This window comes from Coloeus monedula, assembly GCF_965178545.1.
Source record: "Coloeus monedula genome assembly, chromosome: 3".
NCBI lineage: Eukaryota > Metazoa > Chordata > Aves > Passeriformes > Corvidae > Coloeus > Coloeus monedula.
Window position 1 is genome coordinate 93,869,175 of NC_138783.1, and position 15,577 is coordinate 93,884,751.

General features: G+C 35.1%; 1 protein-coding gene across 5 annotated transcripts in view; it reads right to left on the reverse strand.

The window, feature by feature from the left end:
• ATP11A (ATPase phospholipid transporting 11A) overlaps positions 1 to 15,577 on the reverse strand; it is a 121,508-nt gene that overhangs the window by 12,379 nt on the left and 93,552 nt on the right. For all 5 annotated transcript variants that reach the window (XM_082278275.1, XM_082278274.1, XM_082278273.1 and 2 more), the window contains 9 exons: positions 14,978 to 15,229; positions 12,904 to 13,078; positions 11,567 to 11,669; positions 11,160 to 11,305; positions 10,148 to 10,207; positions 8,429 to 8,556; positions 6,542 to 6,677; positions 778 to 843; positions 386 to 489 (listed from right to left, as the gene is read on the reverse strand). In XM_082278275.1, the coding sequence (XP_082134401.1) occupies positions 386 to 489; positions 778 to 843; positions 6,542 to 6,677; positions 8,429 to 8,556; positions 10,148 to 10,207; positions 11,160 to 11,305; positions 11,567 to 11,669; positions 12,904 to 13,078; positions 14,978 to 15,229 (1,170 nt within the window). The remainder of the gene's footprint in view (positions 1 to 385; positions 490 to 777; positions 844 to 6,541; positions 6,678 to 8,428; positions 8,557 to 10,147; positions 10,208 to 11,159; positions 11,306 to 11,566; positions 11,670 to 12,903; positions 13,079 to 14,977; positions 15,230 to 15,577) is intronic.

Sequence of the window (15,577 nt, forward strand, 5' to 3'; positions counted from 1 at the left end):
AGCTTCCAAGACAAGCCCAGCAGGTAGGTGGGTAGTCACCAACTGCACAGACATGACCTATTCTGTGACATTTTGACTCAGAAAGGCAATCTGTGCTCCTTGAACCAGCCCTTGCGCTGCTTTTGACTGGCACTACTGAGATAAACCCAGTGGTAGTCTGAGGTCTGATATTATTCTCCTTGGATTCTTCTTTACAAAGATTTTAGCAGACATTCATGAAAAGAAGAGCTGAGCACTCTCCAATTAGTATTAATGATGTATTTAAAATAGAGTTCTGCATTGTATAAAGCCTAAATTTAACTATGTCTGTGACAGAAAAGTGAAATATAACAACTCTATGTTTCTGAAACAACTTTTGCAATGCAATTAATATTAGGGTTCATACCAAATAATTCCTCCCCAGAGCAGAGAAAAGATAATGTAGAATACCAGTGATCCCCAGATCATGAAGTGATTTATCCACGTCCAATAGTGTGTATCTAGTGCAAGCTGAAAAAAAAAAGATATTATATGGTGTTATTGCTATCTAGATGCAACAAGAAGTCCCAGCAGGAGATGAAATAGATTCATACCCTTTGAAAATAGGGAAGAATTCTACATAGAATTAGGTAAACACATCTTTCAAGTTTGAGCACAGTTAAGAAGGCACAGATAGCAAGCTCACTATTTAAACTAATAAAACAATGCATGGTGATAGAAAAAAATTGATATAAATAAGCAACAATTAAAAAACAAGTTTTAAGAAAGTTTTAGTGGATAAAATACAGCATACCTTACCTTAAATGTAACCGTGAATACAAGCACAGTAAACACCACTGTTCCAAAGGTCCAATTTCCAAATACCTACAAAAAATGGTCCAAAACAGTTATAGGCAATATTGTCCAGTATGTTGTGAATTGTTCAGAATAAACATCTTAAAGCTTAATATTGCTTTGTATCATGAACTGACCCTTAAGCAGAAACTGAATTTCTACATGATCTATCCAGTGCAAAGTGCTCTGGTTTCTTGCTCTGTGTGTACAAAACCCAGATTTCAGACAGACAGAAAAAGACGACAACCAATGCTCTCAGCCTGAAGTTCAAATGTATATTTCTCAATAAAAATCAAAGGTAGCACAAATAACAAATCACTGAGATTTAAAAACGAACTGCAGTTATTTCATCAATCTTCTTGGACATCATCTTTTCTCTGATTTTCCTTCTCTATTGGATGTCCTTGGCATCCAACAATTCCTTGAGGTTCAACAGCATATTATACAGATAAGCAACAGTACAAGAAAGAATGTTATAACCATCTAAGTACAAAAATGTCTATGTACATTTTAAAACAAAACACTTTCAACTTGTGTTTGATTTTCTCCCCATCTGCATAATGACATAAAAACACTTCAGCTTTTCAAGTGGATAGAAATGACCATTAATGCTGATGCAGGTAAGAACCAGTGGTGAACATTGTCACAGATGATTGCTTGGACTTCAGCAGCTACCAAATGACCAGGTTCAGGATCCAGAGAAATGCTGGGAAAGTAAGCAACTGTATTTTAGAAGAGACTGTGTTTGATTCAGGGTATTGTACCCTTGGAAGAGAAGTGTCCAAGAGATCAGAATTACTTTGAAAGAGAACGCTTGAGATCTCCTGAACTCCCTTCTGCAGTTATAACTGCAGGAAAGAGACAACTTCCATGCAGGAATGGAATTTCAGCAGAAGATCCAGTTGGCCAAGTAGGATGTTACTGCATGGACAAAAAGGCAAAATGGGAGCATTTAAGTGATGACAATGTGGGCAGGCAGCAAACAGAATAAAGCAGAGGAACAAATCAGAGACAAACCTCAGTTCTAACTAGGATTACTGAGGGGTGTTGAGGGGGACAAAAACGATATTTACAGGTATCCTTGCTTCAAAGGAAAAATGCAAGTCCGCCGATGGAGTGGTAAGACAACCTAGTGGAAAGTTTCAAAGAAAATGCTGAATTACTCAATACTCTGAATATTAGTCTTCACAAGCAAAACCTGCTCCTTGCATTTTACAGCAAAGCTTGGGAAGCAAAGGAGCAAGCAACAGTGTGGGTTGAGTTGTTCGTAAGGAGGAAAAGCAGTGGATGTATTTTGAATTTAGCAAGGCATTTGACCTTGGACAATAAGGAAGCAGGGGCTGGCTAAATGCACTACTACACAGTTGAAAACTGGTGGAACCTATGGACTCAAAAGTCCTTGATGGGTGATTGGCTGCTGGTAATAAGTGAACCACACTAGGAAGAGCAACAGCAACTTGGCTGGAAATTGTGGAATATCCCTGTCAGGTAGCTGGAGGGTGACAGAATATCATGAGCAAACTACCAAGTGGTATAAAAATAGAGAATAGCTGAAATAATGAATGACAGAGTTTCAATCCAGAGGGACCTCTGCTGATTTGAGAAGCAGGCTAATAGATATCTTATGGAATAAAATACGGAGAAGTGCAAAGATTTACACCTACAGAGGAGTAGTGACTGGCTGTACAATGGTCCTGCTGAAAAGGAAGTTGCAGCGGGGTTATGTGGACTCCAGGCTGAATACAAGCCTGTATTGTGCTCTCTCTATACATAAGGCAAACTGCACAGGAATGGGGAGGAACATGGCCACTGAAGAAAGGTTACTATTCCTATCTACTCAGCTATGGTGAGGTTGAACCTGAAACACTGTGCTCAGTTTTGGACCCCTCAGTTCATGAGTGATGTGAAAAAAATAGGAAATGATCAGTGGCAGGCAACTAAGGTGTTTAAAGCTCTTCTGCAAGGAAGGGTGGAAGTGCTTAGTCTGGTGAAGGGAAGGTTGAGAAACAATCTAGCAGCTGCCCACAAATGTCTGAAGAACTACAAAGATGAAGAACTGGAACAAACCTCTCTTGAACAACAAGAAATATTCTGCTTAGGTATTGTGAGAAATCTTTTCACCATGAAGACAGAAAAACATTGGAATAGGTTGCCTAGGAAAGTTATGGAATCTGCATCTTCAGAGATACTGAAAACCTGAAAATGACTAGACAGAGCCTTCAGCAAATTGATTTTAATTAGCCCTGCACAGAGCAGGGAGTTGAACTAGAACATGTCCAATCTAGACTTTTCTGTATGAGCTCACCCAATAGTACATGACAGGGTATCCATGTGGGAAGTTGATCACACAAATATGCTGCTGTGTGAAAAATTTTGAATGGAGACCACAGCCAGCCACAGGACATAAGTCAGTAGGAAGCCAGGCTAAGATAATGAGATCAACTGGGAATGGAAAAAAGAATTTAAAATAAACAAATGACTGGCCAAAAGATTCATTATTCTCAGTAATCATTTCACTATTTTAAAACTACTCACTGTGTGACCATGTCTATCGAACACTAGATGAAATTCAGAAAACCTTCAGCATTTTGATCTTTTACTTTGATATGTAATAGGCTCAAGCCATCATTATATTTTCTGTGCCCTAAAAAAACCTGTGCAGTTAAGGGATAGGAATCTGGATCAGGAACTTCCAATCATGCTGTTTACCAACTTTCTTGTTGCAGTTAAATTTTACAGTATTCTTGTGCCATATGTAGCACCTCTCAGAGAACCTACTGTCAGTCTAAGTTTCTGCATACTGAACAGATTTGTCCATATTTGCAATAAAAGTTGCCAGATGAAATAAAGAAGTTGAAACAACCTTCCCCTGTCTGCTTGTTAGGCTAGATGGAAAGCATTGGTCTGCAACCAAATCCCTTATCCACCTTTCTTATTGACTGAGAAAGTGAGGTCATAGCACAGGGACAAGATCCATAAAGCTGCTACTTTGGCACAGAGGAAGGTAAGTGAAGCAATATGGAAAGGTGTGAGTTACAAAAACTCACAATGTCTTTCTAGCATTGAGTATATCAAGATACTACTCATGCCTTCAGGCAATGAATCATTCTTTTGTAAGTCTGTTTGTTAACATCTAGTTTATTAGCAAGTATTTTTCTATGTTCTGCTCCCAGCCTATCCAAGACTTCCCCTCCTCCTCCTGTGACTGTATTTGTTGACCTTCTGTGTTCCAGTTCAGCATTCTGCTCACCTATCTTCCTTCCTGTTGTTTTGTATTTCTCATTCTGTTATTCCTTTTAACTTAGTCTCTCTCAACCCAGATTAACAATTATATTTAATGTACTCTGTATCAAATGTTAAAATAAAGAAAATCACCCAGGAAATACATTTTATTGTATGGGTAAACTAAGATAACATTTGCAATCTGCAATGACTTTTACAGTGCCTCCCTTTCTTCTTACCTTTTTTTCTGTAGTTGGTTTTCTAACTGTATGTTTTTGCAACACCAACCATGATGTCCTATCAACAGTGGAACACCATACACACAAAGCAGTATGGCAAATTAATAACAATTGATAGGAAATAAATCTTTAACATCTTAGTTTTGCTTACCAGAAATGACCAAGGGAGGCACTTATGAAGTAGATCTCAGTGATTAGAAGTACACTTTTCCGTTATTCTAGTAATATCACACTACAGTAAGCAAACTGTTTCACATTAATTTCTAAGCACTGAGAAGCATCTTGGGGGGAACTGTGTTTGGAAGCAAGCTTAATAGTATGTTAATTTTAGTCTGACAGGCATCATTCTATGTGAAAGATATTGACTTTGTTCACTTTTTACTAGTTTTGCGATAATAGTGATTAGTTCATTTGTGGGGGGAAAGAAAAAGTCAAAATTTTTGCTTCAGCACCCATTTTAAAAATCTGGAACCTGATTTGTATCATTACATATCACTTATGGCATTAGTGTTACTGTCAACTCTTTTATGTTCTTTACTGCTTTCTACTTTTCCCTGTTCCATAATAACATTTTGTTGCCATAGCAAACCTTTCAAACCTTCAAATTCTTCACTGACTTTTTCCAGACGTAAGCATATTTTAAAATTGGGAAATAACCATCAACACCACGTGCATTCATGTATGTATGAACTCACATAAGTGTCTCTGACTACTCCTGAACACTTGACATTTTCAAGCCTTTAAATCTAAAATTGCAGCTCAATATTGCTTAAGTTTTATACACAAACACAGGCATGCATCCCTCAATAACGATAAATTTTCCAACACGGACACTCAAGACTCAGAATGTCTCCTCAAGCAACACGTTATCTTCAAGCGTTAACATGTGTATCTAGATGTAGACTTCAACATTTGAAATTAGAGAATTAGGCATTAATCTGGCTTTAAAGCCTTAGAATTAGATTGAATGTGTGCAATGGAAGACGACTAGAATTTCGGAAAGGAAATGACTCAGCATATTTGCAATACAAACTGTTTACAAAATTGGCACAGGTATGATAACTTTAATTTTCAAGACCATAAATATATGTTGATGAAGAATTTTGGACATCTAACAGAGAGCATAATGGTACCAAAAAAAGATATACTGCAGTAGAGTTCTGTCTAGTGGAAATTCATTCTGTCCTTAGAAAAAGCGCTTTAAAACAAGAAGTTCATTTCCCTGACAGATGTCACAAAGGAGGTTTTTAATGATATCTGAACACTGCATTGCCAGCAATGTGTATGTTGCATATAGGCAACAAAATTGTGTAGAGTTTATTTTGTCTCTCACTTTGAGGGCATTTTCTAAAGCCATTAAAGCAGAGTATAGCATAAACCGTAAAAAAATTTCTGTAGCAGAGAGTCAGCAACAAAATGTAGGTTACAGAAAAGCATACAACAGAATAACAAAATGCAAGGAAGCAAAAAGCTTTTTTAAAGTTCATGGTTCTTTACCACACCTCCTATACCTCCATATAGTTTGTATAAAGTTCCTTTTGTTTTAAGTACTTATAGAGTAGCTATAAAGAACATTTCTAACTATAGGCTGAAGTGATATTTTACTGCTCTTTAACAGTTTAATCAAAGAACAGTGAAAGATGAAATGGATATCATGACAAATCCACAATAGTCTTACCATGTGAGTGCTGGTTGTCATTAGCTGAGGATAGGAAGAGAAGCAAGTAGCAAAAAGAAAAAAAGCACACAAATAAAATAGACCAAAATATCAATGGATAAAATAAATAAAATGCAAAAGTTCATAAAATTTGCATTCATGTGACTGCAAAGCAAGTAGAGATAGATTATTTTAAGCTACCATATGTCAAAAATAATTAAACTATTAAAAAGCTTGTTATATTTAAGATCTTTTATGATCATTCATAACTACTCTACCAAGAGTCTTTTGATATGGTAAACAGATATTCATCAGACGCATGTTAAGTATGCAACTGAAAAGTTACTGTATAAATTCAGAAGTAATACCTGGAATTTATGTTCTATATTTCTCCTAATTAGTATCCAATCCTATATCTGTGCTTACTGATAGACAGTATGTTCCATTGCATAGTCCAGATTTTGCTAAACAGATAACCCATCTATCTCACTGTAACTCATAAAACAGTTATTGTCTTGCATGAAATATCAAAGAAAACAATTAAAACTATGTTCATTTCACAACTGGCATTAAAAAAAATTACCATTGACTGATGAAATCCAACACTAACCTGTCCATTGCTGGTCACAACTGTGTTGTCTAACAATAAATAGGCACCAAAGAAAAATACCACAGCATCAAACACTCCTAGGAATGTCCAATAAATAAATGCACGCCAGCGCAGCAAAGCATTCTTGGCAACATCTCTGTGTGAAACAAGAAACACGTATTCATTATCAGCAGGTTTGAAAATTCCAGATAAATGAGATCATTCATATTGCTTCTTGAAAAGCACCACATTTCCACATTACAACTGTCTATCGCTTCAAATCTAACTCCTTCCTCAAAACGTCCTCTATATTTATTTTTACTTAATTCTTAGTAAATCCTTTGAACTGCTCCCTGTACTTCTGCTTATTTCAATAATAGCAAACTCCCTGTGCTGTACCCATTTACTTTTCAAACTTTTTACAGAAGGTATCTCTTTTCCAGTGCTTGCTGCACATGTCATGATCTCCACTGCAGATATTAAATGGAAACACTAGAGGTCTCTGGAGACTTTGCTTTATTTCCTCTAGGATACTTATATACAGACTATTGCAACAAAATAAAACATTTATTTTATGTGGAACGTGAAACAAGGGATTTGCAGTTGACTTGAAGGTTCAGGTCAAATAGGATTTCTTGAATGTTTTCCCACAAAAAATACAGGGATTTGTCAACAACAGAACTCTTCACCAGCATGCATTTTCTTACTACAAAAAATTTAAATTTTACAACTTTAGTTCTTGTCCACAGAATGGGTATGTATCAACTTGGCATACAGTATAAAACACATCAGAGTAAATCAGGACACAGTTAAATGAAAACTCTGAGTTACAGAAACATTTACTACCAACCAATACTTCCACCATATGAACTTTAAAGACTGTCTGATTACCATATAAAGTAATTTCTCCCCACAGATTAACAATATAGAGTGCAAACCCGTACACAGCCAACAATAGCCTCATGTGGCCCAGAACAACCACTATTGCCCAAAACAACTTATCAACAGGCTCTTTTAGGTATCAAAACCCACAAGTTTCTGACAAATAAGCTCTGCTAGCTTTCAAAAACCAAAAAAGATCTTCTGAATTAACATTTCTAAACTAAAAACATTTAAAATATCAAAGAGAAAATAAAAACATTACTGTTGAGTTTCAACAGTAATCGCTTGTATTCCTCTTCAATTTCAGCGGTAAAAACATATCACTACATTGATTAACATTTGGGTGGCTAATATTACTTCTTTCAAAGAATGTTTTTCCTTTGATTATCTACTGTTAGCCCTACCTGAAATGTACTGGCTTTGTAGCTACAAGGATCTAAACTGGGCACTGTTCCTAATTTAGATGGCCAAATGCAGTTAATTGACAAGAACTGTATGTCGAGTCACTAAGAACCTAAACAAGTCAATTCCAACGCCCAGAAGTGAGTCAACAATATGCGGAGGACAATGCTGGACACCACACAGAATACATCCTCTGATACAACAATCTAACACTCAGTCATCTTTTCTCTCAGAATAAAACATGTATATAGAAAAACCAGCATGTTTTCTTTTTTAAAAATACTTCTGTTCCCCATGTTTCCTCCCCATTATTTCCTCCATAGCTGGAGGAAATAAAGAGTACTAAAATAAATCCTAATTTGATTTTGTTGAACAGTGATTTCTATTTAGCTCTCACTCCCTTTGCAGCAAATGCATGGTGTGATTTGTAAATGTGCATGTAAAAATACATGTTTATCTATTGCACTTTGTAGACCATGCACGTGGTCTTCAACCCTTCTGTTGCAGTGTATCTGATGTTCTACTGTAACCTTGTGGCACAGAAATCCTGAGGACTTCCATTGTAACAGACACAGATCCCACAATGCAACAGTCAAACTTTGGGGCACAGTGTTTTAATTTTACCTGTACAGGGAAGGCTCTCTCTTGAGTATGTCTGCACTGACATGTTGTTCCATTAGACTGTACAAGAGGATAGGAAGGGAGGTGAAGCTGATATTGTACAGTGTTAGATACGCAGTATCATATAAAGTCTGTAGGTGGAAAAGAATTAAATCAACTACTTTTAATTTAAAATTAAATCTTACTTTAAAATTAAATCCTCTGCATGAGACTTGATTTAAAATGAATATGTGAACTTCTGCAGGAAAACAAAGTTCTATTCCTTCAGAATGGAGGCAAATACCCCTCTACAGCTGCTAACTGATATAGGACACAACCCTCCACCTGTATCCCATTCACCTGGAGGTAAAAGATCAACTAAAAGATCCATTTCCTGGACCAGTCTGGTCCACATACTGGCTCCCCCTATTGTTTCAACTGTACGACCAACTCCAAAGTACCCAAACTGAACAGCAGATTCCTGTAGAGGCAGAAATTCCTCTCAGACACATCCACATAGCCCCAATCCCCTTTTATCGCCTCTATGTCTTTAAAACATGGAGATATTCAGAGAAGAAGTGGGAGCACTCCAGAGGTTTTTCAGCTGTGTGTGACTGCAGTGAGCTACAGCTCACATCCCAATGTGTCTTTGATTCTTCTTCTAACTGAAATGCTTTCTCACATATGTATCATCAGTGTACCCTCACACCTACCATGTCACCCCACAAAAAGAGCTGTTTACTTCCTCAAACCAATTTGGTGATCATTTATGTTGGAAAAAATTTCTATCAAAAACCCCTTTTTGATTCAAAATTACATTTATCACTTAGAAGGATAAAAATTAAGCTAAATTTTCATCAACACATGCTTTCATATCTAAATCCTAATAATGCTCAATAAAAACTTACAAAGTTTTCAGTGGTCATTTGAAATGGAAACCAAAACAGATTAAAATAGTTTTGTCATTTTGACTCTTCCTGGGGCTTTCTTTCAACAAATTCAAAGCAACAGTACTATTTTCTCTGAATTAATTCATTAATTCATTGAATTCTCACTGAATTTAATACTGAAAACATAAACCCTTTTTGTCTAAATTCAGTCATTCATTCCTTTGTTTTTTTGCTCCCTCATTCTGAAGAAAGAAGAGGTAAATCTTTTCTGCACAAATTAGATGAGAACATGGGAGAACAGAAAATAAACAAAAAATTTAGGAAGGCGAATACCAGATCCTATCCCGAATGACGGCACTTTTCTGGTGAGCAACAATTCTCTTTTCTTCTATTTTTCAGTTTTTATATTTTCTTTTCAACTAATGGAACGCTGCTATTCATCTGAAATTTGTAATTCATACCAGTCCATGCCAGAGAAGACTAGTTTAGTCTCTCATTTTCATTCTGCATTCTAAAATTGAACAACTGGTTCAATTACTCATCTTTCAGGATTTCCTCTATTCACGTCCAGTAGGCTGAAATCTAATTGACTTACATTTTCCACAGACATTTTACTTTGCATTGCCATTTCCAAATTTTGTATTTCTCTATTCCTTGACTTTAACATTGCTTTTGTGATAATTCATAAAACGGACTTGTGTAACTTTACTGCATTTGCCACTGAAAACCGTATGAACCAAAAACGATGTTCTTCTTTGTATAAACAAACACAAAATTCTCAGGAGGATCCCTTTTTTTTTTACAAAGAAAGCAAAAGACATAACATGACATTTATGGAAAAGGATCAACCAACCTGTTGTGAAAACCCACAGAAGAACTGATATAAAAACTGAGGAAAAATGAAGCAGACATTCTGAAAAACAAAGTGAATGCCGTCAAGTGAAATGCAAGCGCTAATTTATATACAATGCTGTAGATATGTATATCATAGTTTTATAACACTAGCAATAGTGAGCATTGCAGGAATAGTATATGTATTAAACACCAATAGTCACATCTTGCAGTAATGCTGCTAGAAAAAAACATTTACAATATTTTCAAAACAATCTTATAAGGCTACAGTTTGAAAATTCAAGGCCAGTGAAATTTGGGATCCAGGAATACAGTTCAGTTAAAGCAAAGAATATAAGGGACAATCCGCAGGAGGAGACAAATCATGATAAGGAAGCATGGATACTCTGGTTAGTATGGTTTCCAGCAAACCAACTTTAAGATGTTTCTAGCTGTAACCCCAAATGTCATCCTCTCCCAATTATACATATAGTCAAACACTAGAACCCTGAATTACCCTGTGACAGTTCCTTTCTATAATCTTCCACTGCTTACCAAAAGAACTTGGATGTCAACATTTATAAATAACAAAGCTGTCTAAATAGGAGGATGCTCACCATGAACCTTCTCCACCTACACTATCCTAATGAACTTAGCATAACTTAATTTTCAGTAATTTTTAAGTTTTCAAATACTATTTCCGATATGATTTAAAAGTTCACTATAGAGACAACCTGGAAGGTACTGGAAATAAGCAGACCAGTCTGAGATGGAATTTGTAGGATATGAAAAAATAAGATAAAAATTTTGGTTTTAAATGTAACACCTCTTACAGAATGTATCTATTTAAAACTATTTCACTTCATGCTCAGAATAAAAACAACAATTCCATTTCAGCACTGGATCTGGTACTCAAGAAAATCTCCTTATGGAATTATTGCTGTTTTGTAACATTAGCTGCAAAAACTGTAAATAGTTAGACATTACCATTTAAGTGTTTGAGGTTTATGTAACTAGAATAAGAATTCCCCTACCTTATAAAAGAAGTATTGCACAAGTTCAGATATCCTAATGTAATAAAAATGCCCATGAACAAGCAACATTTTTTTCAAATGTTTAAATTTAGGTATTGCATAGTCACTGTTTCTTGCTGCTTGACGACCTTCTTTACCAATGATTCCTTAAAAAAATAAAAAGAGGTGAAGCTATTTAATAACTAAAGAACTATTAAAAAAATACCATTAATTGCAAAATTATATAATAACGCTATGATACTGATCTACTGAGTGATCACAACTGTATCTCATACATTATTCCTAGGATAAATGCACTAAAAGTTGTCTATAACACATATAACCTGATTCTTTGAGACTGCCTATTTGTAAGAAATCAATGGATTTTGTCATTTCACTTGAAATAATATGCTAAGGTGCAGGCTTACCTATACCAACATGTGCTTCTAGAATCATACTGACATCATTTGCTCCATCACCAATTGCCAATGTGATAGGATGTTCATCTGATAACTTAATCAACTTTACAATCTGGAAAAAAAATAGTATTAGAAACTCTCCTCTGTAATGGTTCGCTTATTTTGCGCAAGTGTAACATTAAATAAAAATTACCAAGACAGTTTTATAATAAATTCTCTGAAGGGACACAAAACCAACATCACCCAATGCAACAACTACGCATAAAGATCACAGTTTCTTCATATTACAAAGTGTTTGTTCCAAACATTTTTAAAATACTTCCAAACTACTTTGAGAGAGATGGGACAGGAGGTAGGAAGAGCCAAATAATGGAAGATGTTGCTGAGATTGCTTAATGCTGTGCCAGTGCAGCAATAAATTAAGAGGGTTCCAGAGTGCACCATTTCAAAGAAATCCTGAAAAGAAAGACTAAAAAATTCTGCTTTCTCATCTGTATTGAACTTTTTTCCTACATTTAAGAAAATATATTGGACTCTGCATATATGTAAAAACTATTGACATATAAACTGTCCAGAAATTTGACTTCAAATCTCTCCATTACAAATGATCACCTCTGTAAATTTGGTAACCTAAATTTTTTTGCAACTAAAATCTTCTACAAACTTCCAGACAGTTACAGTGCTGGCTAAATACATTTGTTAATGTGAATATGGGCTATAAATGCTGTACCTGTGCACTGAGAAAAAGACATGACCAACTGAAAAAAAAATGAAATGCAAATTCCAATACTTCTTTCCTTTAAAAGTTCTTCAGCTATCTTGAGATGTTACAGTAATGGAAGGATATGTTTTTACTTGATACAAATTACAAATGCAACAGTCAGGTATACTTAAACGTGGTAACACCCATATTTTTTTGTCTGGATTCTTCTTGGCTTTCCACTTATGTTAAAACCAGAGAAAAAATATCCCTCTGCAGTACTAAGTAACACAGGTTCTTGTAGTGTCAAAAGGGTAGACTATTCAAAGCTTGTTAGGTTAAAAAGAGAGCAGTTAGTTCATTTATTAAATATGTTCGTATTAGTATATACCAACTATGATTTATGTACATACTGTTCAAATTTTAAATTCAGGTGCACAGCTGGGTGCTGTTTTAGCATACCATTATCTAAATTGTTTGCCAGCAGAAATTCTCCCCTCTCCTTTTTTTTTTACTTTTTCCATTTTAGAAGATACAAAAATGAATGGTAGCATCTTAAATTGTCATAGTAAGCCATACAGAGTATTAACCTTCAATATTTATATATGTGCATGACTAACAAGCAATTATGAAATTAAACACAAACCTGTGCTTTTTGCAGAGGTGCCATTCGACAGCATAACACTGCACTGCAGTTCCTGCAAATTTCAAGAAAGAGCTCTCTGTAGCTACAAGAGTTCCCATCTGGTCTTGTTTTCATTATCAAGGATAGTGCTGCTCCATCAATAATTAAACCATAATCTTGCATATCAGTTGAAAGTCTGTTCAGGAATAAAATATAAACTGTCACTGTAAAATTCTCAAAAGTACTTAAAATCTGGCAATAAGAATTATGGGAAAATTAATTAATGAAAAAATAATGAGCATAGAATACCACAAAACTATTACATTACTAAAGGAAATTTCTTGTATAAGACTGATATTTGCAACATTTTAAAACTCTGGACTATGCTGAAAATATTCAGTGCTTCACCAGTTTGAATACATAAATTTGATACCTCAGTGACTTCACCAGTGAGTATGAGTGTATAATTAATGACTTTTCTGTTTGGTTTGAAAAAGTTCCAAGAACTGCAGTGAGGTAAACCAAGTTGCAGGAATAAAGTTAATTTTGTGGCACATTCCATAACACAGAGAAAAAAAAAAAACGAAAGGCCTTTGGCACTCTGATAAGGAAATAATTTTCTTTCCAAGAGTTTACATTTACAGGAATAAATCATGCCTTGAAGGAAATGCCTAAAGGAAACTTGTTGGCCTGGATAGATAAGGCCACTGTCTACATCTAGAGTATGGATATTTTGCCTTTAGTGTAGTGGCTAAGTCAAATACAGGCTTACTTTTATTTATAATATTAAAATACAATAATTATATATGTTTCCTATAATATTACAATATATTCTTATACATAAAAATCTGTAAGCAGTATGCCTGTAGTAATTTGAGCATTGCTAGAAGTGTAATAATGGTCACAGGAAGTAGTTTATTCACTGCATTATATACCCTGAACAATGGGGGAAGATAAGACGGTCTGGACTGCAAGAGCCATTTTCTGCAGCATCCAGACAAGTTATTTCAGAGCACCCTTGCATCTGCCTGCATTACACAACAGCCTCAGGCTCCAGGTCAACAGTAAATGTTGTATAAATGTACACCAAGGTTTATTTTTACTCTCTTTTCAGTGTTCCAAGGTTATACACTACTGTGCATGGGGTTTCAACAAACATGGTTTCACCAGGACCAGTGTTTGTGAGAAAAACACCATATTTATTAATAGGCATCTCCATCCTTTCTACTAGAACAGAAGCTATTTTTGGCAAGTAAGATAAAATACTGTAAACTACATTTAATAAGTTTACAGATATTTTCAGCACTTTGCTACCATTGGCACAAATGGGATAATGCCATTGATGTACAATGATATCAAATAAAAAGGTATCATTACGAAGTTCAAGCAATATACTGAATATTTGGTGTATTACAGTGAAATATTTTTAGCCTGAATTTGAACACACAGGCAGAATCCTGCTATTACTATCTTAGTACGATCTCCAGCTCTTGGGATTAATGAAAAAAAAAAAAAGAAAACAAAAAACCAAACCAAATCTAAAGAGTTTTAACATGCAGAAAATTGGTATTGCACAAAAAGTTAAACAAATATGTTTGATCACACCTTGTAAGGCCTGTGGTATTTAAACAAAATGTGGTACGGATGACATGGAGGAAAATGATTTATTTAACTGAATATACAAATGTTCTTGATTAGATGAATGGGGTATAAAGCATAAGGAGAACTCAGAAAAATTATCTGGTCCAGAGCTTTAAGCTGTAAGAGTAAGAATTATAGCAAATCTCTGCTAAAATGGTATCACAAATGCTTGTTAGCTTGTTGCTAACAGTTTTATGGTGGAAAGACAAATACAGTGTCAGTTGTGATTTTTCCTTTAATAGTTAAAACAGTACCAGAAATGAGATAAAGAACCATGACTGAAAACCTAAGTTTACCTAAACAAGCTTATACTTAATTGCCATACAATAATTTACACATTAGCAACAGAAACTGAAATATACTGCTACTTTCTTAAGGTAATTGGTCGCCATTTCATTGTTTGCAAAATGCCCAGAAGCCCATTTTTAGCCTGAAAATCCAACTTTTTTCTTACCCTGAGAAGGTATCCCTGGTTAAGTTGCCATTGGGTTTTACAACAATTTTGTTTAGGTCAAAAAGCACATCGAGTATATTCTGCTCCTCAATTTTCTTTGTGGTTAGCTCAAGTATTTGTGTATTTCTTCGGAAGAGTTTGCAAGCGTAGCAAGTAGCTGCAGCCGTCTCCATTTTGTCTCCTGTCAGAACCCAAACTTTAATTCCTGCTTTCTGGAGTGCTTCAATAGTGTCAGCAGCTTTTTCTTGTAGTCTGTAAAGTCAATTGACAAAATACACTGATGGCTATTGCTTGGATATGAGAAATTCAGAGGTCTTTATTGAAAGATTTGCATAAACAAAAAAAAAATTTCAATGGAAATTATCAGATCTAAAAATTTTCCCCAAAGTGTGACTCCACAAATGTTTAGGGGACTAGTATATGTTTTTGAATCTTTTTAAGACGTAAAGATTCTTCCTTCATTTCCTCAATACCCATTTTGTAGTCCTTTCCTCCAAAACTTGTGCCTATAACTTGATCAATAAACTATTACATGCATGTAAAATGGTTCAAATACACTGATTTTTGTTCACTTAACTATTGTAATTGCTTATTAGGTTA